Source organism: Condylura cristata, unplaced genomic scaffold (genome assembly GCF_000260355.1).
Source record: "Condylura cristata isolate star-nosed mole 26May11 unplaced genomic scaffold, ConCri1.0 scaffold00027, whole genome shotgun sequence".
Classification (NCBI taxonomy): domain Eukaryota; kingdom Metazoa; phylum Chordata; class Mammalia; order Eulipotyphla; family Talpidae; genus Condylura; species Condylura cristata.
This window is the reverse complement of record NW_004567128.1, coordinates 2,061,024-2,087,979: the sequence shown is the minus strand read 5'-3', so window position 1 is coordinate 2,087,979 and position 26,956 is coordinate 2,061,024. Positions and strand designations below refer to the sequence as shown.

Genomic DNA, 26,956 nt, shown 5'->3' with positions numbered 1-26,956 from the left:
CATAAAAGTCCACCTTTGAACATTTACTGTTTTCTATGAGGGCATGTTTAAATGTGTATTCGTAGTTTGAGGTGGAGAGAAAACGGTGACGTCGTACAATATGGGAAGCCTGCCACAAAAGCACCTTTGGCTGGCGCGCCTCAAACTTTGAGAAAGCAGCAAGGGGCAGCAGCCTTCTCCGAGCTGAGGAGTGCAGTGTCTGTAGAAGGTCGATGGTGTTTTTGTTCATTAGTAGGTGGGAAGGGATGTTTCCTGATTAATTCATAAAAGAGCCCAAATTATTTACACAAGACACACACACACACACACACACACACACACGCAGTAATATGTGGGTCTCTGGCTGGGACGATTCTGCTCCTTTTCCCCAGGTGAAATATGCCAGTGTCTGTGTCTTCATTGTCACACCTTGGTGGGAGGAAGTTAGGGATGTGCACGACTTTCCCCCACACTGAGCCCTGCCAGTGTCAAGTGCCCAAGTCGAGAGGCCAAGCGCCTTGATATACAGACGAGTTTTCACGTGACTAACATGTAGAGACGCATAGTTCAAGCAAGAAGAAAGCCTTGGTGGCAGCTGGTGCAAAGTGAGTGACGGTCATCTTCAGGCTGAGTGTTGCTTGTTCCTAGCTCTGCCCGCCCTGCCTGGTCTCTGTGGCAGGCTGGTGATGGCCTGGGGCCCCCTGAACCCCCAGAGTGGCCCAGGTGAGACCGAGAGTTCTATCTCACTTCTGCCCGCACAGATGTTCTTTCAGTTCCTTAAAAAGCAAAAGAAAGACACATTGTTGGCAAGCACCGTCTGCATGAAGGAGATGATGGCCCTCGGTTATGAGGCCTGGATTGAATGCACATCAGATAAGATATCGGGAACAAATATTCTTTGTAGCTTTGTTTTGAAATCCAGTTAATTTGATGTTTCTCTTTGTTCCTGCTCTCCAGAGCATCCACTAAGTAAATAACCTTTACCAAATAGACAGTCTTACAAACTTGTCTGCTGGAAGCTCTGTCTCTGTTGTTTATTTCTGAAACGACGTGGTTCCTAGCCATTCTGAACAATATTTGCACTCGACGTGGTTCCTAGCCATTCTGAACAATATTTGCACTGTCGAGATGTTTGAAGGTGTTTGGGCTGCAGGAGTTATTTTGACCTTTTAAAATTATTTTCTATAAAAATGGAACTAACAATTTACAAATAATATCTGTGCTTATGAAGGAGAGAAGGATTTCTGTGACTGAGTGGAAAACAACACATCACCCAAGAGTCCTGAAGTTGCAGTTTGGGGCAGATGATTGTAGACATGGACTAGTCCCTGAAATCCTCCAAATGTATAATGACAGCCTTGGTCTGAAGGTAGCCGCTGGCCCTATGCAGAGTCCCAAGAGGGAGTTTGAAACAGGGTCTGATTAAGTGTGTGAATAATTTACTTGGGAAAAGAGCCTAGAGCAGAAAGTGGGCAGGGCATGAGGTGTGGAGACTCACCCAGCTCCCAGGGTGACAAAGTGTTCTTTGTCACTGTAGGAGTCAGGGTGACGGATGGGTGTCAGCAGAACCCTGTCCCTCTGAGACACGTGCTGTTGGGCCCAATGGGCGATATTAGAACATCTTTCTCCGCTGCTGCAGTTCATGATAGAGATGGAAGAATTGAGGCGTGGAGGTTGGGAAGTCACCAGGGTGATTTCCCAGAGCGGGCTACAAGCGTTGGGTCCAGAGCACAAGGCAGGGCTCGACCTATTCATGAGCTATAGTAATCAGTGGACCTCAGTGTCAGTTCTATGGGTAGGGACACGGGAAGCTAGACCATGGCGGGAGAGCATGTGGAGCTGCTTCCCCACTCACAGAAAGTAGGAAGCAATTACATCTGCTAGGAGTGAGGCTGGAAGGAGCTCTATAGTTTGGAGGAAAGAAGAGTGGAAGAGAGCAGGGCAGCTATGTTACAAGATCACAGAGCAACCCACAGTTCCAGTTGATGTTAGCGACTGGGATTTTTAAAACTATTTTATTCTCTTAATTGTGGGAACATTAGGATTCTCTCCATCAGGTATCACCACCATAGATACCTGCCACCAAATTGCACTTAGTCCACCACCATCAAGTAAATGGGACTTTAAATGGCAAGGTAGACATCTTGGTAGCTAAACACTCCTAAAACAAAGCATATCATTTTGCACTTTAAAGTCCCCAGCCCGAGTGAAACCAAATCTCCTCTCACAGGAGTTAGGGTTTTCTACTTGAGTCCGTGAAGGTAGAGAGGGCCACAGCAGTTCAGAACAGAGCCGTAGTAGGCAGAGTGATGACCCTCCCGAGGAGGACCCTGTCAACATCCTGAGCCTGTGAATATGTCACCTCACTGGCCAAAAGAAACTTTGCAGCCCAAGAGGCCCTTGAGCTAGTGAGATTATCGTGGTTCATGTGGGATGGCCCAGACTAATCACATGGGTACTTCAAGCTGCAGTCAGAGAAAGACGTGACTTTGGAAGAGGCACAATGTTGTGGACTTTGAAGATGGAGGAAGGGGCTGTGAGCCAAGGAATGTGGGCAGCCTCTAGAAGGTAGAAAAGGCCAAGAAACAGATTCTGCCCTAGAGTCTCCAGAGAGGAATGTGGCCCTCTGACAATTTGACTTTGCCCCTGAGTCCCCTTTGGGACATTGCCTCCAGGAATGGCAGATCATACATTTGAGGTGCTTGAGCCACTAAATGTGAGCATTTGTTGTAGCTACCCTAGGAAATGAATGCCCCCCCGCCCCCGGGAATGACTCCAAACCTGGATTTTAGAACCTAAAGTGGATAAAAGGGGGAGTCAACAATAGCTATGATGACTTATATTTTACTTGAATAAATTAAATGGCTTAAGAAAATAACAAGATGCCAATGATGTCATTAGTAATCTCTAAACCGAACATGACTCCAGAAAGCAGAATGCCAGCAGTTGTCTTTGGACTATCACTGAATTGACCTAAACATCATCTGGACAAATGATTATGTGAAAGTGGACAGGGAAAACTCTGATAAATAGATTGAATGGAAATGATCCTATCCATTTATTACAATAAACCATATAACTAAAGCAATTACAAGATTGTACCACTTCATAATAGACAGCGTGAGGCCACTAAAGTTAAAAAACGAACTGAAATAAACATGGGAATGTATGACACATTTATATTGTATGTCTCATCAGAGAAGAAAAGAGGGTTTATTTATGTATTTGTAATAATGTGATAACCATTGGGAAGAAAAGTCTAGATTCTGACCTTACTCCTAACACCAAAACAACTTGATTAAAAAAGATCTGTCGATCGAAAATGAAACCAAATGCACCAGAAGAAAACATAGCCTGGTGTTTATATATTTTTTACATCAGGGACGGCGCTGCCCAGAGACAGGGAAAAAGAGCAACACATTTCATTTCACTAAAATGCAAATCATCTGGGCTGCAAACAGATAAATGGAAATGTGTATGTAGCACATTTGTCAAGCAAAAGGCTAACTTCCCTATAAAGCTTTATTAAAAATTAATATGAAAAAGAAAAATGTTAAAATGTAGGCAAATTACAGGCAGCTCACAGAAAAGGAAATACAAATGGTTTCATAATTATTCAAAGAAGCACTCACCCTCATGTTCAGTAAAGAAATGCAAACACTGAGTTTTGTTTGTTCGCTTGGTCTTAGATTGACATGGATCCAAAAGCTAGGTAACAGATTTTATGGGGAAACAGAAACTCGGGCTCCACTGGTGCAAGTCTAAAAATTGCCTCAGCAAATTACAAGGCCATGGTGATACCTAAGTTTTCAGTGACCCAATAATTCTACGCCAGAGAATGCATGTCACTGAGAGACACTCATTGTTTGTAGCAGACTAGCCACTCGGTGCCTTAACCGTCAGAGTTTCTTTTTCTTGCTCAGTCACCAGCCACCACAGCTGCCGTGGGTTCCAGACTTGGTGCCGTGAGGTCCTCTGGTTCTCGCATCTGGTGGCTCCTCCGTCTCTGTCCATTCAGTGAGGAGATAAACACATTAAAAACTAGTAAGACTTACATCAGTCTTTTAAGAAGACTAATAAACTCATTTGTCACTCCTGACTTAAGCTGTTTTGGAAAGGAACCGCTGAGGATGCTGTAAAGAACCTTGCGATGTTTTCAGGGGTAGGAATAGGGATGCCCGCATGGGAGGGTTTTCCCCATGAGCCCGCATTTGCCCCACAGAGGAGACCTGTCACCTTCTGCCTGATCCAAAGCCTGTTCTTAGCATAGGCTCTTGAATCAGGCCGTGGAGTCTCTAAGTGGCCCAAGCTCAACCGCACAGCTAGCCCTCAGATGCAGAAATTGTGGTCAAGAAGCAATGCAAAACCTGCTGGCCTGCGTGAACTTGTCCTCTATTGAGAAGACATCAGCAGAGTACGTCTGTTGGATCAGGCGGGTGTGAGGCCTGATGGATGTAACTTTGGTAGCATTTTAATACAGCTTTAAGGCAGGGTTCCTGAACTGCATTGCTGATCAAGCCAACTCACTGTCAGTTTTTGTAACTGTAGTCTCAGTGGGACACAGCCATACCCACCACTGACACATTGGCTGTGGCTCCTCTCACATGACAGTGACAGCTCGGAGTTGCAAGGACAGTGTATCTGTCTCACAGAATCTCTAAAGTTTACTATCTGCCCTTTTTCAGAAAAGTTTGCCGATCTCCGGTCTAAGGTAAAACTGAAAGAACATGGCTGAACTCTGCCCTCGTTGGCATAGCAAGTTGGCGCAGTATGGCTTAGCCTCCTGGTGCTGCCAGCTCAGTATCTGAAGGGGAGTTCCCTAGGAGAAATGCGTGTTCGTGCTCCTTCACTGCTGCTTTTCCTTTCTTCTCCACCTCACTTCTGACATCACAGTGGAGAAAGACTGTCTTTGTATTGTGAAAGCAATGTCGTAGAGTGAAAAGGCCTGCTCGCTTAAGAAAATGTGGACATGGTCAAGTAAAAGCGTGTCCCGGTGCCTCCAGCGTGCTTAGTCCTATGGCTTCCTTATCAAGTCCCTTGCAAGTAAACAACTCCAGGAAATCAAGGAAAATTATATTCTTGGTAGGTTAACACTGCAACAGTCTTGGGTTTGTGATTTAAATGCTGCTTTCACAAACTAGAGCAGCCTGGTGGACAAGGGAATCGGACTTGGGTGTTTATGCAACGATCCGAGAGAGAAAATATAACTGGCCTGTTTCTACGATTGTTGCTGGCAGTGTCCCTTCAAAGAGGCGATGTTCTGGAACTGTTTGTCAAAGCTTCTAGTGAAGTTGAAACCTCGAGAAAAATCCACAAATTCCACTACAGATAGACGTGCTGACAGGAAGCAACCACCACCAACGAGGGGAAAGCAAGGTTAAAGTGAGAGCATGCTGGACTTAACGGCATGGCGGAGCTAGTTCTTCTGTTTGGCCACTGTCACCTGTTTTGTGCGAGTCCCAGAGGCCTTCTGTGGTCACCCCCTGTCACATTTGTCCTTGACTCTGGAACAGCAGGCCCACTGCCCAGTCCACCACTGACCCTCCGCAAATCTTGGAGAGGTGAATGCCTGCACCGTCCGAAGACACACAGTGTCTCTTTGAAAATTAGGCTCCTTCCATCACGCTTCTCTACTCTTAAAAAAGCATCAGTCACCTTTCTCTCATTGCCCCACATCCCCAGTAACCATTTGAGGACGTGTCTCCCTACTGCTTCACCCCATTCCCTTCCAGAATGCTAATTGATGGTCTCAGAGGACTGAAGTGAGGTTGCAATGAAGCGATAACCACTATGAACTTGAAGCCTCTCCGACATCACTAACTCAATAGCAGTTTTTGTCACTGCCACCATCATCCCCATCATCGTCGCTGTATCACTTTGTCTCCTGTCTGCTGTCACTCCAGGCTACCCCATCGTTATGTTTCACCTTAACTATAGCCGTCAACCACCTACCTGTTGCTCCACTGAGACCTCTCTCCATTCTGCCCACGATGCGTAACGCGCCAGTGTCACCTCAAACCAGACTTGACTCCTTTGCTGGAAAAGCCACAGAAACCAGAATTCTGGAGGCCCCTATTGCCCACTGGTGCTATGAAAGCCATGTGCAACGCTCTTCTGTAGAAAAGAAGAAATTCACTTCCTTGCTGCCTGTGCTGAGAATGTGCTACAGATTTGCTTATCTTAGAGTGGAAGTTTTCAAATGTTGGTTCACAATCTAGAATGAGAAATGCTTTTCACATCTCAGCCCAGGAAACACATGATCCAAATGGTGCTTACCTGCACCAGAGTCATTCTTCAATCTGTATAGCCTTCCATGGTGTTTTGTTTGAATTTATACCATTTTTCAAATAAACTCACCATGTCTCTCTAAATTTCCATGACTCATGAACAAGATATGACCTGTAGTTTCAATAGCATAGTCTTGCAAGACAGATGGACTGAGGCCCTTCCTGATGGCACAATGGGTCAAAGCACAGCACTATGAAGCTAGCTGCAGCCACTTCAGCGAAAGTTCAATTGCCGGCTAGGGAGTGACCCACAGGGCACAGCATACCACTCCTGTCTCACCCGCTGCTCCCCTCAGCAGTGTACTTCACTCTGCCTGTTCCGCTCTCCACTCTGTCTGTGGTCAATCCTCTCACCGCCTCTGCACCTCTGGCCTGTACCCTAGTTCTGTACGCATAAATAAGTAAAATCTTAAAAAAAGAAAAAGAAAAAGAAAAGACAGGTGGACTGGAAGAGAAGTAATCAATGAAAAGACCAAATTGGCAGTATGGAAATCTTACAGGCATCCTCTGCTGGGGCTCTTAGGGCCATAGTAAGGTAGATGGGGAGTGCTTTATGGGGGCCATGAAAACAAACCTAGGCTAGAGAGACCCTTGGTCTAAGCAACGCGTGCCTTCTCTATTCAGAAACCAATTGTGGGGCCTTTCTGTGCTGCCCCACAGGGTGTTCATCTGGAGGTAGATACATGGGGCGCTAGGCTCTGAAGAAGGAGGCCACTGGAGGAGACTACAGTGTCATGTCAGAAGTAGCCCACATGCTCCAGGAGGCCCTAGTCAGTCACCAGAGCCACACCCAGACCTCCGCTCAGTGGGAAGGGGGTACGATGGCTGCTGTCTTGCCAAGTCACCTTGGCTAAGCTCAGGGTAGAAGCTGCCTCATCTGCCTATTCCGGCACAAGAAGGGCACTGCGGTTCCCCTGAAGGTTCTTCGGAGAGTTTCACGTTGGATGCCTTCTGCTGTAGCCTAGGGCTTTCACCGCATTGGCGGTTGGTTCTCAAATGCTCGCTCTGCCGTGGGGTTTCTGGTGGTGCCAAGCAGGCGGCCAGTACCGCACTCTGCGTGGTTCTGCAACGCCCCCACGCTCAGTGCTGTTGTACTCACAAGTGACCTCTTGTGTGTTCCCAGACAGATTGCTCTCTCCGAGGTCATGTCCCTACTGGTCACAGATACACATATTTATATCTTTGTCAAAGCAGCAACTAGCATTGCACAAGCCTTTGGCATCTTGAACCAAAGTTTTGTCACTGTCGTTTCTGAAATATTCTGGCACCTTTCAAAGATTTCAAGACTACACTATTCTCTCTGTTGGGATCATGGCCCCAAAGTAAACTTGATCGTTCCAAAAAATGTCCCATTCTCGAAATAGGAATAGAAGCTTCCAGTTTTGCTGTTTGCTTTGTTTCCCCGTGGGCTAAACAAAGGCCACTAAATAGCAGTGAAATTAAATACTGTTTTTTAAACCAATCGTACTTTCAAGATAATTTTGAGATCAAGCCCTCAAGATTATTTAAAAATTTGGTTAGTGGGTGCTTATAAAAATTTTCTAAATGGAAAACTCTAAAGAGGTAGCTTAAGGAATTTTCACTCAACGTGGGAGTAGACAAGCTACAGCCAAAGGCCAAGTCCAGCCCACTGGCTGTTGTTAATAAAATTTCATTAAAATCATTTGTTTCTGCATTGCCTCTGCGCAGGGACAGCAGAGTGGGGTGGTTGTGGCAGAGGCTACTGATCCTCAAAACCCAAACGATTTACTATCTGCATCTTCACAGAAACAGCTTCTGAGCTCTGATTTCAGAAATTAACATTAGCTTGATAGAATCATCTGCAGTTATTATCCATGCAGTTGATCCTCCCTACCATCCACTTCATTGCAATTTCTTCTTTCGCTTACCTTTATGTTATAATAATTGAGTATTTTAAACAGAATTTAATGTTTTCAATGTTCAAACTTCTGTAACGCTGACATTTTAATGTTTATATTTTTGTGGCCAAATATTTTTCCGAAGTGGGTAATATTTTCCCTTGGTGGCACTAAGTAAGAAGGAAAGCTAATATTTTTATGAGGTGTTTAAGTAACTGGTGCCGCCATACAGTTTATAAGCATGTAAGTTGTACGTTAAGTGGTAACCTTAATAATAAGTCAGTCTCCCATGTGGGTTCATTATTAGCTTTAGTATTACTCTCTGGCTTGGTAACTGAAAATTTAGAAATATTTATCTTTACGGATTGTACTGATTTACATTTCTTTGTAATCTGATCTTCCTCCTTTTACCCTCCTTAACCTTAGGCCCATCCTAACCGACATCAATTCATGATTTCTAGAGATGTCTTTCTTAGGGATATCTGGCACATTATAACAAGACTGATGAAAATATAAGTAGAAAACTACGTTCTACAACACAGGTTTATCCGCTGCTAAAATCCTTTGTTGTAAGCTATGCAAATCAAATCAAAGTTAGCTTAAAGTATAAAGAATTTGCTGCGATGGCTTTACAGACATGCTAGCTCCGAGGACCTCCCATCTTTGCCACCACTAGCGGCTCACGTTGTGTTTTGGATGGCTCCTCTCGTTGTCGCAAAGTGGCTGCGAGAGCTCCTGTCATCGCTGCACCTATGGCAGCATGAAGAAGCCAAGACACACAGTGATCCTCCAGCGGCTATGCTGTTCAAATAGAGAAGCCTTTTTACTGCTGCCTCCCAGCAGACTCCCTCCCTTCTCACAACAGCTGCCAGTACCAAATCGATACTGGCAAACTGAAGTAAATCATCCCAATCGCTGTGCCCTAAAAGTCCTTTCTTGAGCCGGGGGTGAGGACCCATCCCAGGAAGCATAATCCCATGGAAACTGAGCGCTTACCTAAGCAACGAGAGAAAGGGGAAAGGGTAGTAGAGAAAGATGCACTTTGATGAGAAACTGCACAAGAGCAGAGTCATCTTCCGCCACTGCAGTGAGCAGTATGAGGAAGCAGTCACCTGCCCTGGTGTCAGCACAGTGCCTTGCACACTCATTGTCGCCGCGCAGGGCACTGAAGAGGGTGGGTTAAATGTTCAATCGCAGCACACTTATCCATCTGATATTTCTGTAGACAGAGCCGTCAGACAGTTTGAGGAGTAATCAGGAGCAAGATTGGCAACTGAAAGAATGAGGAGCCTAACAGTTGTTCCTCTGGTTGCCTTATCAGACCAGCCTCTCAATCTGTGAGAACCATTTTCATGGGAACTAGCAGAAATTCTGAGTTCCCAAGGCTCAGAATCTGTGGCTTAAGAATATTCAATTCCTTGTTCACATAAAGCAGTGTCTGTCAAAAGAAAGGAGATAGCACCAGACCCTTACATTGTCTCACTCAGCCTTCTCAACTTAACAAGCTTGGACTTCATGAAGTTCCCATGATTTGGACTTTCGTTTCCTTGAGAGCTAACAATCCTGGGTGTTTCTTTGGGAAAAGCGATTTCTGTTTCTTCGTCTTCTACCTGCTTCATTTCCTCTATGCTCCAGGAAACAAACAGAGCTTGAGGAAATGACTTGCCAAAGGCTATTGATCTTGCTGGGATGTTTGAAAACTCCTGTCTCTGCAAATATAAAGCCTGCCTAGACTAAGTCAAAAATGTTTGCAGTTTAAGAAACGTGCCACAGGGGATGCGGATGCAGGAGCCTGGAAGAACAGACCAGCTCTTAGCTCAGGGAAAGAGAGAGGCAGGTCTCCCGCTGTGAACATGAACTTACAGTTCCCCTCCCCCTCTTTCCTAAACTCATAGCACTTGAATGTGGAAAAAATGACAGCAAGTACAAGATCCTTGGAGGACACAACTTGATCCTGACCGCTTGTCGCAGCAGAGCAGTGATTACAAACACCCAGTTGAGGAAAAACCATCGTTGAGCTTTTAAGCCCATGGCATCCATGCCATGCAATCACGTTTTTCTTCCCAAGGTTTCCTTGCCTCGCATTTTGATAGAATAATGAGACATGCTTGACAAATCAGACATCGCAGGGATTTTCTGTAACACAAAAAAAGCATTTGCTTTGAGAATCTCCGAGGATTTTTTTTTTCCCTCTTGAGGAAAAATTTCAGAACTAATTACCTTGCCAAAATAATTTACACAAAACGGAAAAGCTTTCTTAGTGTTGAATTTAGCTGGAAGCATGCTGACCTCCGAGAGCTGACTCCCTTTATAACAGTGAGAGACTCACAGAATGTTCTTATTTTCTGACCGCAGCTTTGATAATTTCACCACCCCTTCAACATGTAAACTGTGGGGATTAGTACATTTCACAAGTACTTTGGGGAGCCTCAACTCTAAGGAGAGGCATCTGTATTGCTTAAGAATACCATAAATATTTCCCTCCATGAGAAACACGGGTGCTTTGGAAAAGGGTTTTGGAAACTCTACCCACAAGATGCTAACAGGATAAGAAACAGTGTTTAATTCATTGGGATTTACACCAAGAAAAATGAGTCAGTCACCCTGTTTCTGTCTGCCTTCTGTCTCAGAGCAGGCTGATGGAGAACTGCCAAGGATAAGGTGTTATAAAATGGGGGCTTTGACCTGTCAGTTTGATTAAGTAATGAATCTTCTATAGCATGGATGACTTTTGGAAAATGACATTAGACATATATATTTGTATGCTGAGACCTTAAGTTGAATGAATGTGGGACCAGTTTGGACTGGAATACATTGCTTCTGGCTTTCTCCGTGTAGGTTATTTTCCTCCAGAATTCATATTTGTTCACCCTCTTTGAACTTAGCTCTCACTTAAAAACGATCAAACCACTTTTGATTTTTTTCATCTTTTTTTTTTAACAATAGAACTTTTGCTTGATAAAGGTTGGATCACTATGCATAAACATTAAGAGGCTGAGGATACTCGGGAAGAAACATTTCCCAGACTAAGCAGCCATCATGTGATTCATTGGGGGGGAATGCCCACTAAAACCCAAAGCCCTTCCCCTGAGCAGGGTAGTCTTCATTAAGACTGAACTCAAATATGAATCTTCCCCAGCAGAGTTGAGAGCAGCCATCTTGCTTCTGATCACCTAGAAAGTGTCTCCACTGAAGCATTTCTTCATTTTGCTTTAATGAGATTTCCAGGTACTTGAAGTTTAGCAGTAAACCTTAGTGTCTCAGAGACAGAAATAACTCATCTGGGTTCATAGCACCTACCTCTGTCTCACCTACATATGCTTAATCAATGATGGATGGATGGGTAGGTGGGTGGATGGACCGATGGATGGACCAATGGTTGGGGGGAGTGAGCCTACCCTGATAAAATTTGTGATGCTATTTAAACAAAGAGCTATTATAGTGTAAATAATACCCCAAGTCAAGGGGATAAGGGGATTTGTTATTTTCTATAGCCCAATGCCCATAAACGTAGAATACTTATAGGAATGGAGAAGAGCTCTCTGCTTCAACTGCCTTCCACCTCTAGAGTCTAATCTTGGTTGATTGAAATCTTAGACCAGAACATTTAGCTGGTTCCATTGGATTCCCTTTCCTGAGCTTGCTGCCACAGCCCCTGCCAAGTGGAGGTGGCCATTTTCCTGGGCAATTACTCCTGCCTCTCTGTCAAGGCTGTCTCTCTTTCTTCCTAGCTTTTGTCTCTTTCTTAAAATCTTTTTGAAAATTTACTTATTTAGGCTTAGAAGAACTGGGATAGAGACCAAAGATGCGGGAGGCGAGAGAACTCACCAGAGAGAGAGTGGGGAGCAGAACAGGATCCACTGAAACACACTGCTGAGGGAGCACTGCTGAGGTCTGCTGAGCCATGTGGGTCAGCCCCCAGGCCAGGGATCTAACTCAAGAGGCAGTGGCTGTGGACAGCCTCATAGTGTTGAGACTTAATCCCTCATGCCACCAGGGAGACCCATCTGTCTCTCTTTCATTTCTTAGGATGGATTTTGGATATGAAGCAGGCAATTCACAGGAGCAGGGGAGATTTTCAATTAATTCTCCTGACAGTCATGATGGCAGCCACTGACTGGGCTGTACGCCTCAGCTTTCCTTGAGACACAGTTTTGACTGGTTGGGTTTTGTTTGCCCAACTCTCCTCGGTCCGTCGGTTCTTCAGTGTTGGCCTACTGGTCCATATTAACTCACATGGATGGGATTAATAACCAGAAAGCACCAGACCTGGAGCAGGGCTACAATGAATTGCCCTCAATTTCTAGGAATCACTAATACTATTGTTACTTCTTTGATGAACCTTTGTAAGTAAACAATCTGGTTTAGTTGTTTGTTTTTTTTTTCCCTTGCCTTATTTTTGGGAGTTCTGTGGCTGGGGAACCCTGAAAAGAGCAAAAAAAAAAAAATCTTGAAAATTAATTGTAGTGAAGAATAAAATACAGTTACACAGTTTTAATAACATTTTTATATGACATCCACAGACTATGTACATCACCTAATTCATATATATTTATCTATAAAAGAACATTTTAGTTTATCAAGCTATGCACAGGAAATTAAAAAAATGAAGATTTCTGTTCCAGTCAGTGTTCTTGAATCCCCATGACAAACACCAAGTCTGGATAACTTACACAGAAAGAGGCTTAGCAAGCCTAAGACATCAGCGGTCTCGTAAGACAATCTAATCAGCCGCCTAGGAAAACAGCCCTGGGGCCATAAACACAAGGCTGACCAGGTCTCTTGTCTGTCCACTCCCTCTCCAGCAAACGTCTTCAACCAGAATGGCAGATATTCTGGATGCTTTATATTGGCCTAGACACATGTTTTCTTTCCGATCAGGGAGATGTGAATAGGAAATGACTTCAGTAGTTTCAGCCAGATTAGAAACTTCTGCTGTCAGGCTGACTTCCCACTTCCGTGTGCCTCAGCATGCCTTCAGCGAGCAGAGCCGCCGCCATTTTCTCACATACTTGACGGAGTGTACATTTGCTTGAATACATTCAGTGTCTGAAGAAAGGGCCTTCTAAAATATTTTTTTAATTATACAGTAATTTTTTAGATTTACAGAAAAGGTATAAAGCTAGTAGAGTTCCCTGTGACCCCCACCCAGTTTCTCCGGACAAGAACGTCTTCTCTAACCTTGGTATGCTTATCACAACTAAGACACCAACTTGGTACATAACTGCAGAATTGGTTCAGAATTCACCAGTTTCCTCACTGATGTCTTCTTTCCACTCCAGGACCCTGTTGGGATACCGCAGTGCATAACGGGCATGTTTTATGGTCTTCCTTTTATTTTTTCAACTGTTTCTTCTCTCACATAGTTACTAGAGATATCTTAACCCAGTTTTCTGCTGCAGGTTCTGGTTCATGAGGTTGCCACATAGCTCTGGCTGCATCATCTGACGGCTTGACTGGGGCTGGAGGGCTCACTCACATGGCTGCTGGCTGGAACTGCTGGCCACTTCCTCACCACATGGCCCTTTACACAGGCTTTCTCACAGCACAGCTCTTCCCGGAGTGAGGGACATAAGACAGTGAACAATGGTTTGCTTTTGGGTGTTTTTTTTTTTTTTTGAGCTATTTCATTCCAGTGCTGAATGGTTCCTTTTGCTGAGAAACTGTCTTTCCATCATCCCCTTCTGAATCCTGCTCTGGCTCATGGAGGGCTGGCCAGTAAGACAGACTATTTACCCACCCTTTTTAACCTCTAAAAACTATTAAATCGGGTGTCCCCTGAGTCTTCTGTGCATGCTGAAGTCACTCCAGTCACACGGCCTTTCAGTATACACCCAGACCCCGAACATTCCCATTCCCATCAGAGTCCGTTCACACAACGGATGGGGTGCTGTTCCCCACCTGATCTTGTTTCCTCCACCACCACCCCCAAAGGGGAAAGAAAGCACTTCATACAAAGACATACAAGGCTCATTCCTCAGGTCTCACTTTATTCCCCAACGTGCAGTTGTATGTATGAGTCTGGTAGAAGGGTAACTATGAGCACTCACATTTCATTATAAATGGCAAAAAAAAAAGTTATCATGCCCCCAATTCAAATGCTATTTCAAGACCCAACAGCATTTTTATATCGTTCTATTAAAAACAACAACAGAAAAGGGGTCTACATAGTGCCTCGTGAGCAGAGGGAAAATGGAAGGTTTTTAGGTTTGGATGGTTTGGATGGCATATGTTGTGAGCACATAACTGTTCTCTGGCAAAATTATGCCACCCAGTGGTTCTCAGATCGATTTTGCCCCTGCCGAGACATTATTAGTCATCACAGGCAGTGGCGGGCGGGTAACAAAGATCAGGGATGCCATGCGTAGGGCACCCTCACGACAAGGAGGTATCTGCCCAGTATCACAGGGCCCAAGGCAGAGAAATTTGGCGTAGATCATGTGCATTTTCTAAAGGGCCACCTCTGGGCGGCCCCCTAAATCCCTCCTTTGATACCAGTCTCCCTCCCTTTTAAACTGAACTCCCCTCCCTGAAGTCGTTTGGTTTGCGTCCGCTGAGAGACTATTTTTCTATTCTAAGTAAATAGAGAGGCAGCTGTGGTTGGGAAAAGCAGGGAAGTGTCGCCAAAGAGCATTCCTCCAATCTTTTCTCAGCAGGAATGTTTTGAGGACTTGCAACAAGCTAGAACCTTCTTTTTAAGCTAGGATGGTGTTACCAGCTCCAGCGCCTGCCAGGTAATGGCAGTGGGTGCAGTGGCCGGGGCTGGGTGTCTGTGGCTGGGGTGGGCAGCGGTAAGGCTGGCCTGCCACGAGCTCCGCCTTTCCCAGGGGCTTAGAAGTGCAGGTGTGTTTGTGATCTCAGCAGCTTTTTTTGCAAGAGTGTGCATGTCTGTTCCTCTGTGGGCGAAACCCGGAGTCTCCCCGTGGGCCATGTTGCCCCTCCCCCAGCCAAGTGTCTCGAGCAGCACCCTAGCACGGCTCTGTCCAGCAGACACTGGCGTCACGTCAGCCTCGTTTCAGGCCCCAGTGCAGCTGATGTCTTCTCTTTTACACCATGTAGTCATTATGGAGCTCTGCAAGTGAGGGGTGGAAATGGCCTGTCCCATATCCAAGTGCATCCCATTTCCTGTGACTGCCTCACCGAGGAGTGAGCCTTCGCATCTTCTTGCCCATCACCCAGACTTCTGGAAGAGCAATGTCTAAATGAACCTCACAGACGGGCAGCCTGCATCTTACAAACACCTCCAGAACCATCTGTCATGAAGTGGTAGGGCATTTTGCAGAGGCAAAGTGCTTTACAGACGAGGTTCTCAGCATCTCATCACCGGTATCTGGCTTCAGATCCTAGTCAGCCCTCTCATACGCTGGTTGATCACAAGATTAAATGTGTTGTGACTTTTCCGACAAGTCCATATTATTTAAATTGTGTATGTGTATTTATACACAGCTGCAGATATGACCCATGCCCCCACTTTGAAGAGGCTTAAAATCTAGTCTAGCTTAAAGGAAAATGTCCCCTATACTGCATGTATTCTGGTACTTTGACAACTTGTTTTAATTACAGGAGCAGCTCCTGGTTATGAAAAATAAATCTCTTAAATTTTATTATACGGGTTAGTTATTCTTTTGAGTCAACTGTTAAGATGAAGGGGTGATAGGACTTTTTAAAGAATGAACCCAAAGGAATATGGTGGAGGATAGATGTTTCCGAGGGTGGGCAGTGTTGTAACACACATCTGAAGAGGCTTGAACACATCCCCAAATCAGAAACAGTGTTGTAAACCATTGTTGCCTCTATAAAAATAATATAATTTATAAAAGAGAAATGAGGGAGTAGAACATGTGCACAATGGAAGAGCAAAACATAACCCCCAAATTAAAATAAAAATGTGAAGCAATAAAATGAGAAAGGAATGCACTCCTGGGGACAGAAAGTAGCAACAAGCAAAGTGTTACAAAGTGAAGCTGGCAGTTGGTGTGTTTGCTGTCTGCATGTGCTTCTACTAGCTTGCCATAGGCACTGCAGTTGCATGTCTTAGAAGACGATAGAACACACCCACGAAAGACGGGTAGTTTTTTGCTGCACTACCACTGATTGACATTATTTTTCCCTGCAAATTTCACACCTGCACGTGTGGATGAAGACTCTCGTGGACTATTTCCATTTTTGAGAGCAGAATCGTATCTCAAATATTTCTTTGTTTTTTTTTTTTTGAAAAGGAGGGCTGATTGAATGTGCCCGTTGGCTATGGTAATAATGTCTTCTGCCTCCAAGAACTCAGAGAGGCTTTGCAGCTTGCCGACCAGGGCAGCTCGTTTCTGTTTGAGAACGCTTACGCTGTCTTTTCCTGATATCAGAGTCTTGTTTTTAAATTTTATAGTCTGAGTTTATTTCTAGACTATACTTTTTGTATATCTTGTAAAAAAAAAAAAGCCACTTTTACTTAATTTGATCACCACGTGGATTCCTGATTCACCGCACATGCAGGTTACATTGACAGCTGCATAATCCTGAAATGCATTCTTGCAGTGACTGCCAATATTTTATGATGACATCCCAGGAATTCAATTGCAGCTGCCTACTGCCTACTAATATGAGTGGCATCTTTACTGTTTAACAAGTTAACCAGCGGTAGTAATTCTATTTGTTCAAAGTACATGATACTCAAAGAATATCTGCCTTACTTATGAAAGTGAAAAATTGGAAAGGTCCCAACTATCCATAAGTGGGAAAATGATCAATTAAATTATGGTGCAATTATCCTACAGAATGCGATGCAGCCACCTGGATGAAAGTGAGTCTGAATTTATGGACATGGGTTCTACCTCCCACTAAGTACTTTATGTGCATGATGTCATTTAATTCTCACATCAGTCCCATGAAATTACCATTTTATATATGATGACACTGTGCCCGAAGTCACACAGGCAGCAAATGGTACAGCGATGTTTAGACCTGAGCTCTGTGGAGCCCCGAGTTCATTTCATTATTTAGCAGCACCGTACTAACACACAGCTCTCAGAGCCATATGCTGTTGGCTCTCGTCCCATGGATATCCAATTCAAGATGGACATTGTTTTACATAGACATGAAGAATAGGAAAGTCTCATTTAACAGCAAAAGCTGACATATCTCCACGTCAAAGCTAAATTGTTTCCAAAGGAGGTAAGTTGAATTTCCTTGCGTATACCAAGACTCAGGTTATGTGCAGTCCAAGTCAGGGATTTTTGTGCATTCTGAGTTATTGCTTGTTTTAAACTACCAGATTATGAATGAAGTAAGTAAGAAGGAGTGCTCTTGTTCAAGTATAATTATAGATCATGTAAAATATCACTTGTGTGCTTGTTTTTACAACTTTTCATTCTTTTAATATTTGCAGATGGACAAAAGAGAAAGAAGTCTCTGAGAAAGAAACTGGATTCACTGGGAAAGGAGAAAAACAAAGACAGAGGTAAAGGACAGAATGAACTAAAGCAAATGCATCTTCCATGGAACATAATGGTTGAATTTGGTGGGAGTTTTGAATTGCATAGATTTACCCGGTTCAACTCTATTATGTAAACTGGATCTCTGCAAGGGAATGTCATTAGGGCCGTTTTGGTCTACTCTTTTGTATTTGAGTGGCCTTGTACTGAATTGATGAGTTCAACTGGTTAGGGCAAAGTGTGGCTTCCGCCAAGTTTATGGTTCCAATTATGATTCTGGCTAGTCAGCTATGCATAAAGAAAACCTGGGTTGAGTAGCCATGGACAGCATCTCTAACACTAACCAGCTGTCTGGCAGACCTGAGGGTTAGGCAGGGCTAGTTGAATGAGCGTTTGACTTCGCCTCCCATGACTACTAGGAAGAAACCACCTCATCCTCATGGGTTATGGAAGGGTGGGCCATTCTCGGCATTCTGATGTCAGTTTACAGCATACTTACTGTTGCCCTATGTCTCTTGGGGGTTCTGGATCCTTTTTATATTGGTTTGTATCCCCTTCTGTGTTCATTTAGGAAATTGGCATATTAGTCACTCTTCCAGAGCATTTGTAGCCATTTTCAACAAATATTCATTGAGCCACATAATGGGCACCTGGGCCCAATTAGCATAGCAGAACCTTCCGTGGCTTGTTTCCGTGGCCCCATATGAAATAACCACTGCATGATGTGGTTTTATGAATAGATTTTTCACTTTCTGTGACAAAGGAAATGAGTGTTGAGTGAGCAGAGCCTTCCTTTGCCTCACCTTGAGCTCCTTTGTACAGTGATTTTCCACTTGCAAAGTAATGAAAGGCAGTGAACCTGGAGGGCCGATGGCAGAAACACACTGTCATCAGTATTGGACAAGACCTAGTTCGCACCATCGATCCCAGGCTCCACACCCAGATCTTGAATTGTGCCTAAAGGGTGGTGACAATTGGTTCTTTGGGCACAAAGGAGATAAAGAATTCTGAGTCACACACACAACGATGTTCTTCTCCTAGAGCATCGTTTTCAACCTTAGTACCACTGCCACTTTAGGTGGGATGGTTGTTGTGTGTGTGTGGCGGGGGGGAGGGGGATCCTGCAGTGTGTGTGAGGTGTTTAGCAGCCTTCCTGGTCTCTTCCACTAGATGCTAGTAGCGCCACCCCCAAACAAAACACCCCCAGACATTTCAAATGTGTAACTTCATCTGGAGAAAAGGTGATGAAAACGGCTGTGACCCCTACCCTTCCCTGCACGGTAGAATCATTCACGGGTCCTGTAAAATGTCAGTGCGTACCACCCCAGAAAATCAGAGTCCCCTGGTCTGAGGGCAACTGGGACCTTTCTAAGCTACGGATGTGTAGCACCTAAGAGGAGAGCATTGTCCCCTCATCCAGACGTGTCTCGGCAGACTCTGCTGTGGGAATGACAATGGCGCTAATCCTTCATTGTCTGAAAATTGTAGAAGGGCTTCTTGCCCCTACTTTTTAATGAACATTAGTAGCCAGCATAGCTCTTTTAAAGTAGAGCAGTGGCTCTTTGTCCCCCTGCCAGGGATGCTCTGCCTGACCAGTGTTCACGGTGGGCAGTAGGAACGGGAGCAGTCGGGCTGCATTAGCAAGTGCTATCTTCCACGTTGCTTTAGTCTAAGACGGTGATCCCGGGATTTGAAAGCTCATGTGTACGTTAGGTGATTCTTCCAAAGTGCACTTCCGGGCCAGGCTAACCAGCATAAGTGTTTTGCAAGGGAGATTTGCATCCTTCAGCAGAGCGAGTTAGGAGTGTGCTTGATCCTGTTCCAAAACAGCAGGGAGCAAGAGTGCCAAGGGACCTGCAGCGGGGCCCGCCAAGCCCCTGCACGGGGCCGGTACGCAGTTTGCAGACCAAGCCATTTTCACGTCATCATGGTGACCTCGGTGGCTATGTCTGAGGCTGCAAGAGGCTGACCGGGAACAGGGAAGGGGGTGGCTCCAAGGAAAAGATGCATGGCCCATCCCACATGGAGGCCCAGCAGACTTCGTGGTGATGAAAAACTGAAAGGTTATTTTTAAACCTCTTGTGCTTGATGCTTAAATGGCAGGCGTCCTCGGCTTATGGTAAGCTTAGTGCCAGGGCATAGTTTCTGAACATGAAGTCCTGTCCATGGCAACGCTGGCTGTCCTGGGAAGCGGGGCTGGGGACCCGTGCACCACCCCCACAGTGGCGATCGGCTCATGCTATTTCCTTCCAGCCGAATGTTAGCATTTGGGCTCGTAACAGCTGCACATGTGAAAAATGGTAACCGCTGGAATCCAAGAGCAAAAGGAGGAAAACAGGAAGCTCCGAGAGCCCTCTCGGGTTAGGTCATCTAAAAATAAATAGTAGCAGCGTTTTAGAATCGAATTGTTCGCCCAATAAAGAGTGATTCATCAGAGTTGATATGCTGGTCTATTAATTGATGCCATCACAATGAACTGTGTCCGGTATGTCACGTCATTGCCTTGACATAATACCCAGCAGATCAGGTGACGTTCCTGCGCCCCTCCTGCCATTTCACCACACGACTTTTGATTTGCATGTGAAAACTAATTCAAAACTGATGCTGATTAGGAAAACAGTTTTTATACAAAGTGATACAAATTCTTAATTTCTCTTAGTTAAATTGCACGGCAACTCAAAACTATTTTTTTTTCTTTAAGTTTTGCCTTCAGGGGGAAGGTTTAGAAATAGCTCCTTGGTTCCAGTGAATATGGCTCCTATCCAGAGCACCTTGGGAGTAAGCCTTACAGGGACATCGGTCGTCTGGGAGACAGATTTCTTCTCCACAGGGGCTTTTCAGATTATACCATCAAATGCGGAGATTGTTCATGATGCTGAAATCACATCATGCCAAGGGTTGTTCTTTGCTGAGTCTGCTGGGCTGGGCAGTTTCACTATATGCCGTAGTTGGTAGAGCTTGAGCTTGCATCGAAGTAGAAAAGTCAAGTGTCAGTTCTCACGGGTGGATTTTTGCAAAGCAAATGTGCTGAATGAGCATGCGCTGAGGGGCTGGGATTCCAGGGCAGGAGTGGGAAGGGGCAAGCTTAGCCAGGATTGCGTGGGTGCACCACTCTGGTGCACCGCTTTCGTTCTGCACCAGAGTGCAGTGAGACTTGTCAACCTGTAAGCAGGAGGAGGGAACTCAGTGGTGTCTTCACACAGATTGCCATATTGCAGGGGAGACCATGGCCTTTGAGGTGCAGGTGGGCAGGAGTACAGAGAGGAAACCCAGTGCCGAAGGTGGAACCACCTCACCCTCCGGTGAGGGTGAGGCCCAGGATGGAGCCAGCAAGGGCTGGGGATGGAGGCACGCAGAAGGAAGGAAGAGGAGAAGGTGGAAGGAGTCTGTAGCCGGTGTATGAAATTAAGACTATGCTGAGTGGGGAGGCCCAAGCAAGCACCTCGCACGGAGCCAGCAGATAGCAAGCTAGCTCCCTTACCATCGACCACCCAGGCTGCTTGGATCGAAGGCACGGTTTCAGTATGCCCTAACATAGGAAGTCAAGTCACAGGGTTCATTTCTTGCAGATCCCAGGAGACAGTAGGGGTTAGGGGTGTCGCCGTGAGCCCCGGGAAAGGGCCCCCAGGTATGAGCGCGCAGGGGATGGGGAGCAGGGGAGCAGACCCATGACCTGCAAGGCGGTGGGGGCAGAAGCCACTAGCCATTTTCAGGCTGGGTCTCAGTGACTGCTTTAGCAGGTACCCCGAGCAGAGCAGAGCAGGAACTTGTAGTGGGACTACGTTCAGGCCTGTATCCAGATGTCCAGACTGTGGGTGTGAGCAGGTTTGTCATGCTGCCAGACGCCTAGGCAGCAGCTCCAAAGAGACGTTTTCCACTGCAAATGAGGACAGAGTGAGATGGCTCATCCCGCGGACATCCTGGTCACCAGGGCGACGAGAGCCTGCGACTCTGAAGCAATAGGAGACAGCACAAGCAGGAGGGCAGGCCCAGGTGACAGTTTGGGCGTGGTAGTCGGGAGGGAAGAGGATGGCGCCACCTCCCCACCCCACTGTTCATGAGCGGTGACAGGGGCCAGTCACTGCTGAGGCCAGCGGAGAGCAGCCTCCTTCGCGAGCACAGGTCAGGGCTAGAGCAAGGCCATTGCCCTGGCCCCAGGGCGCCAGCGAGCCTTGGCCAGTGGCTTGCGGCTTTCAAATCCCATCATTGAGTTTATGGCGCTGCAGTGGTCTCCAGGCTCCTTTTCCCTCCTGACACAAGGGCTTTGACTCTACAGGTAAGCTTGGGAGCTTAAGACTGGTGAGCACTTCAAAGGGGTCTGCTCCAGAGGCCTGCGTGACTCCTCAAATTCACCACTGCCTTGTTTTGAGCAAGCCATACTGCTCAAGGGGTCCAGCCTTGAATTTCAGCGACGAGACACTGCTCTCTGCAATGAAGGCCTAGAGACAGCTCCTTTCTGGAGTCTGTAAGAGACCTCAGGAAGAAGCCATGAGCAATGAAAGAGATGATATCAAAACAAACTCAGCCGAGAAAAAGGCCTGAGAGAGAAACAAAAACCCACTAGAGGTGGTGAATGGAAGTAAGAGAGATAAAAATTGCTGGGACAAAGACTGGCTACTGAGTATTCAGTCATTCCAGCACACAACTCAAGCCAGGAGACCTTTAGGTATTAAACATGACAGATTCCAAAGGACGCTAGTTTGCTCCTGTTTTTCCCGGGGATGTTAAAAATCTCTGGGTAGTCTGGTTAGTTTCCTTATATGGAAAAGTCAGCTCGGAGAGGAATCAATAGTCCCCACTCCTAAGTGACCTGCACAGACATGTGTCACTTGTGACATTCATCAGTGTCCTCCTGCCATTAGTGTTCCCTGACAGTTTGTCTGTTTCATGCAGCTGGCAGCCTTGCCACCCACATTTCTAGCTGCTCCCCCAATCTATTGGAAGGAAGGCGATGTGCCCCCCTGACACGACAGTGGGGCCCCACGTGACGAACCCCTCCAGCCCCCGCTGCACAGCAGGTGGTGTGGTGGTTCTCATTTTGCTAGTGGAAGAAAAGGCCTTTTGTCAGTAGTGAGTGGTCGCCTGGGCGGGGCTACACTGGGCACGCTGACTACAAAAAGGAGATATGCCTGGGTATTTGTTTGTCTTCTCGTGTGCGCCTGGATTGTTCGTAGACTGGTAAACATCCCCCGAAAACCCTGAGATGCTGAAGTTTGGGTTTTTCACTTGGAAACAGCCCACATGTTATGCTAGAACCATTTCTGCTTCTCCTGTACACTCAGCCTTTGAACCCAGTGAAATTAAAATTGTTGTTGTGGATCAAGGAGGAAAACCTTTTAGAGACTCCACCTGATTTAATGTTAGCTTTTTTTGTTTTTTTCAAAGAACAAACAACCTTAGAGTTGTTTTCTTTTGATCGTCCTGGTTTTATACATAGGGGTTAACACAACGAGGGGAGCTGGCCTCTCATTGGCGGCTCTAAGAGACCTAATGTTGAGTCTATAAGAAATAAAAATGCAAGTATTATTGCATGATTGTCACTGAGTGTACCTATTAATGCTGTTCAGCACGAATCTGACTAGTGCCAATTCAGTGTCTGGGCCTGCGGGCGGTGTGCGTGTCCCAGGCCACCAGGCCCCTGTGCAGGCATCAGAGAGCACGCTCAGCTGCAGAGGAAGCTCTGCTTTCTGGCAGGTTTCTCCTGCCTCCAAGTGGTCTTTCCAGAGGACGTTGCGGAATGCATTCTGACCTCCCCTGGATGTCCAGTGCAGGCATACTTACGCGCAAAATAGAGCAAAGGGCTCGACTCTACGGAGGCCTTGATGGTGACAGCGTCAACCCAGCTGGCAGGAGACTGCACAGGCCAGGGCGACATGCAGAAAAGGCCGATGTCTGCCCAGGGGCTCCTCCGTCTTTCAGGCTCTCATTTCCTGTGCTTATTCTTTTACTGGAAACTTCGAAGGGTGTCCACCTAACTGAATTACAGTCTTTGCTTCATATGTCTCTGTGATCGCACATGACGGGCACTGTTCTGCGTATCTCCATAGCTAATTTCCACTCTCCTCACACTCTGTGCCTCAGGAGCGGGTGCTAGATCTTACCTAAGCTCTGGCCCTTCCACTGCATAGCTTTACGTGGAACGCAGTGGGAGTTCAATGAATGTCTGTTGGCTGAAGAGAGAAATGCAGTGTCAGGCCTTGTCAACTTGGGGAGCTCTCGAGACAGAGGCATCAAAGACAGTTGATGAAACTGAGTCCTCAGGAGGGCCGCGTGCTATCTATAGTCTAGCAGAAATGCCTGATAAAGTTCCTCCCCCTGAAAGGTACTTGTGATGCCTGGAGAGGAGCTGGAGGCCTCAGCTTCCAAGCCCCGTGTTCCTGCTACAGGCAGAAACACTTTGAAAAGCTTTGACTGCTCGGTACCACAGAAGTGATCTGTGTTTGACTGGGGAGCATGACTGTGTCCTGCCTTAGGTTCCAACAGGAGAGAGTGCATAGCTCCGCTCATCTCTGAAGGGGATGTTTGTGTTTTGCTTACAGAATTCACCCCGCAGGCATTCGGGATGCCCTTATCCCAAGTCATCGCCAACGACCGGGCCTATAAACTCAAGCAGGACTTGCAGAGGGACGAGCAGAAAGACGCATCTGATTTCGTGGCTTCGCTGCTCCCATTTGGAAATAAAAGACAAAACAAAGAACTCTCAAGCAGTAACTCATCTCTCAGCTCCACCTCGGAGACACCAAATGAGTCAACATCGCCGAATACCCCAGAACCGGCCCCTCGGGCCAGGAGGAGGGTGAGTTGCCCTTGGCTGGCGTTTCCTTTGCCACCCATGCTGGGACAACCAGAAGGTCGCTCCCTGACCTGCGCTTGCGTGGAAACAGGGCCTGTCCCCCTGTCGACAGCCCCGCTCAGGCAGAATTTGCTCTGGCCGCGTGGCATCTGGCACACCCTCAAAGCCTCCCCTGGCCTCACAGGGTGTCACTGCCCCTCCTCGGTTGCCCTGCCCCTCGATATCCTGAACATTCTCCACCATCACCATTGCTCCTGCATGAGCCTCAGGGCAAGCCTTGTATTTTTGTTCATCTCTTCACCTCCCAAGAGCGTTTGCTGCTGGTTTCCATTAACAAGGACATTTCTTCCTTGTTCCCTCCTCTGTGACCGCTTATTGCACACGTACAGATGTAGATCCATATTCCTTCCACTTGCTGCTAAAGTAACGCGATGCCATTTATTACGCGAGTGCATTGGGCACTGTGCTGTTTTCTGGCATTTTAAATTTAACATTTCAAGCCAGGACAGCTGCGCTTTCAGGCCAACTGTGTTGATGATGGGGTACTCTGTGGTTAGGCAGCTCTAAAACTTCCCAGGTTGCTGGAGAGCATCGGTCCTCCTTTCCCTTGAGGCCCCAAATCTTTGCACCTCCACAGTTGTCTCCTGCCATGGCTAAACCCCACACACGCCTACAGCCCACACTTCCCAGTCTGCCTTGAGCACTCAGGACTGCTCCACGCCATGGGGGCCTGATCTGCTGGTGTTCTTGAGGCTTTAGCTATGTCTCAAAATGAACAGACGACAGACACCTTGATGGAACACTCGAGTGCGCATGAGAGAGCTGTCCTTCCCGTCCGGTCGCTGTCTCTGAGACTGCTCAAGTTAAGCCATACGGCAACAGCTCCAAAATGTTAAGTTTTAGCGTCCTGGGTAGCCAGGGCCCAGGCAGTGCCCTTCCCAAGTGCCCTCTCCTCTGCCCAGACCCTGCTGGGTGCGCACAGCGTCATCCTCCCCGCTCCTTCCCGTCAGCCTTCACCACCCCAAGCTCGCCACCACCCCCATCTCGGCTGAGGGCTTGCCTTGGTGGCCAGAGACACCCCCAAAGATGAGAGGCAGCAAGGGTTTCAGCCCTGGTGTCACCTCCCTGCCTCTGCCAGAAGCTGCCCTTATTAATGACGCTGGGACGCCGGGTATTCATGGCCTTGCTCCCGCACACCTGAGCAGGGGTAGTCCGGAGGTGCCGCATCTGCGTTTCCCCCAGCGGCCCCCGGACACTTGAGCCACAGCGGTCACAGCCCTGGGGTGCTCCTTTCAAGGCCACCTTCCTGCCAGCTCTGATCCCGACCCCGAAGGGTGTCTCCTGGGACCACTTCCCTAAGGAAGTCTCTGGTGCCACTTGTAGGAGGACCAGACGGACACCGCTGCATGGAATCCTCCCGTCTTTCAGTGTTCTTAGAACTGAACTGGGAAAAAGGTACAAAGTGAAGAATAGTGCAAATGTATATATAGGGAAAAAAACACACACCAAAAAAGGCATTGAAATGAAAAAGTATATATACTTCTTCGAGTCACAAGGGCTTTTTATTTTCTATTTACCAGGTTTCTCTCATGTGACCTCATTGACTATGTATGCAATTTTTGTCATGTTCTTGAAATGGAGTCGTCAGGCCACATATGCTAATGATATGCTTACCGTCTCTTGCCTCCCATTTGGAAAATGTCTGTTGTTGAAAGTGACTGCTGCTTTCTTCCCTGGTACTGTGGGGCGCTCTGATTCTTTCCAAAGGTGGTCTGTTTCGTCCTTTTGATCGATGAACAGCGTAAACCAAGCAGGGTTATTTCCGTGCCGTGTGCGGGGTGACCGCGGGGAGCAGCCGCTGGCCTTGCTCCGTCTCACTCGTCATTCTTGTCCATGTGTGCTTCGCAGGGTGCCATGTCAGTGGATTCCATCACCGATCTCGATGACAATCAGTCTCGGCTGCTAGAAGCTTTGCAGCTCTCCCTGCCTGCTGAGGCGCAAAATAAAAAAGAAAAGGCCAGAGATAAGAAACTCAGTCTGAACCCCATCTACAGACAGGTCCCCAGGCTGGTGGACAGCTGCTGCCAGCATCTAGAAAAGCACGGTAAGCACCCCGGCCCCGCCACCCCGGCTCAGCCCGCCCTCTCCTCAGCACCCCCGTCTGAGCTCCCGATGCAAGTCCGTGTTCACTTGACCACCTGAGCAGGCTCTGGGCTGAAATTCCCTTCTGAAGAAACTTCACAGATGTGAATACTTGTGTAAGAGGGCCACTGGGCTACACAAGATGGGGGTAGACTTGATGGCATTCACGCTGCTCAGCCCCCGCGCGTACTCAGGAGAGACGCTCCGAGGGCAAGAGACTCAGAGAAGGTAAGTTCTGGCAGGCTGGGACTGTCCCCACCATCAGACAGAGCTAAGCCATTTCCTTATCTACACACAACGCTCGCCCACCAGGCTTCCCAAAGCAAGGGTCCAGCTCTTTAAGAAAGCAGAAAAGGTTTGAAAGGCTTTCCTTGTGTGGATAGGAAATGCCTTGCTTTGGACAGCAGGTTTTGATCTCGCTGCTTGCATTTGTGTGGAAAGGTATCCATTGCAACTTCCCTCTCAGCCCTT

At 46.8% G+C, this 26,956-nt stretch overlaps 1 protein-coding gene across 4 annotated transcripts in view; it reads left to right on the top strand.

The window, feature by feature from the left end:
• The window catches only part of ARHGAP6 (Rho GTPase activating protein 6), a 357,916-nt gene that overhangs the window by 294,396 nt on the left and 36,564 nt on the right, over positions 1-26,956 (top strand). For all 4 annotated transcript variants that reach the window (XM_004689847.2, XM_012730354.1, XM_012730355.1 and 1 more), the window contains exons 3-5: positions 17,505-17,576; positions 24,090-24,346; positions 26,252-26,447. In XM_004689847.2, coding sequence (XP_004689904.1) covers positions 17,505-17,576; positions 24,090-24,346; positions 26,252-26,447 — 525 coding nt within the window. The remainder of the gene's footprint in view (positions 1-17,504; positions 17,577-24,089; positions 24,347-26,251; positions 26,448-26,956) is intronic.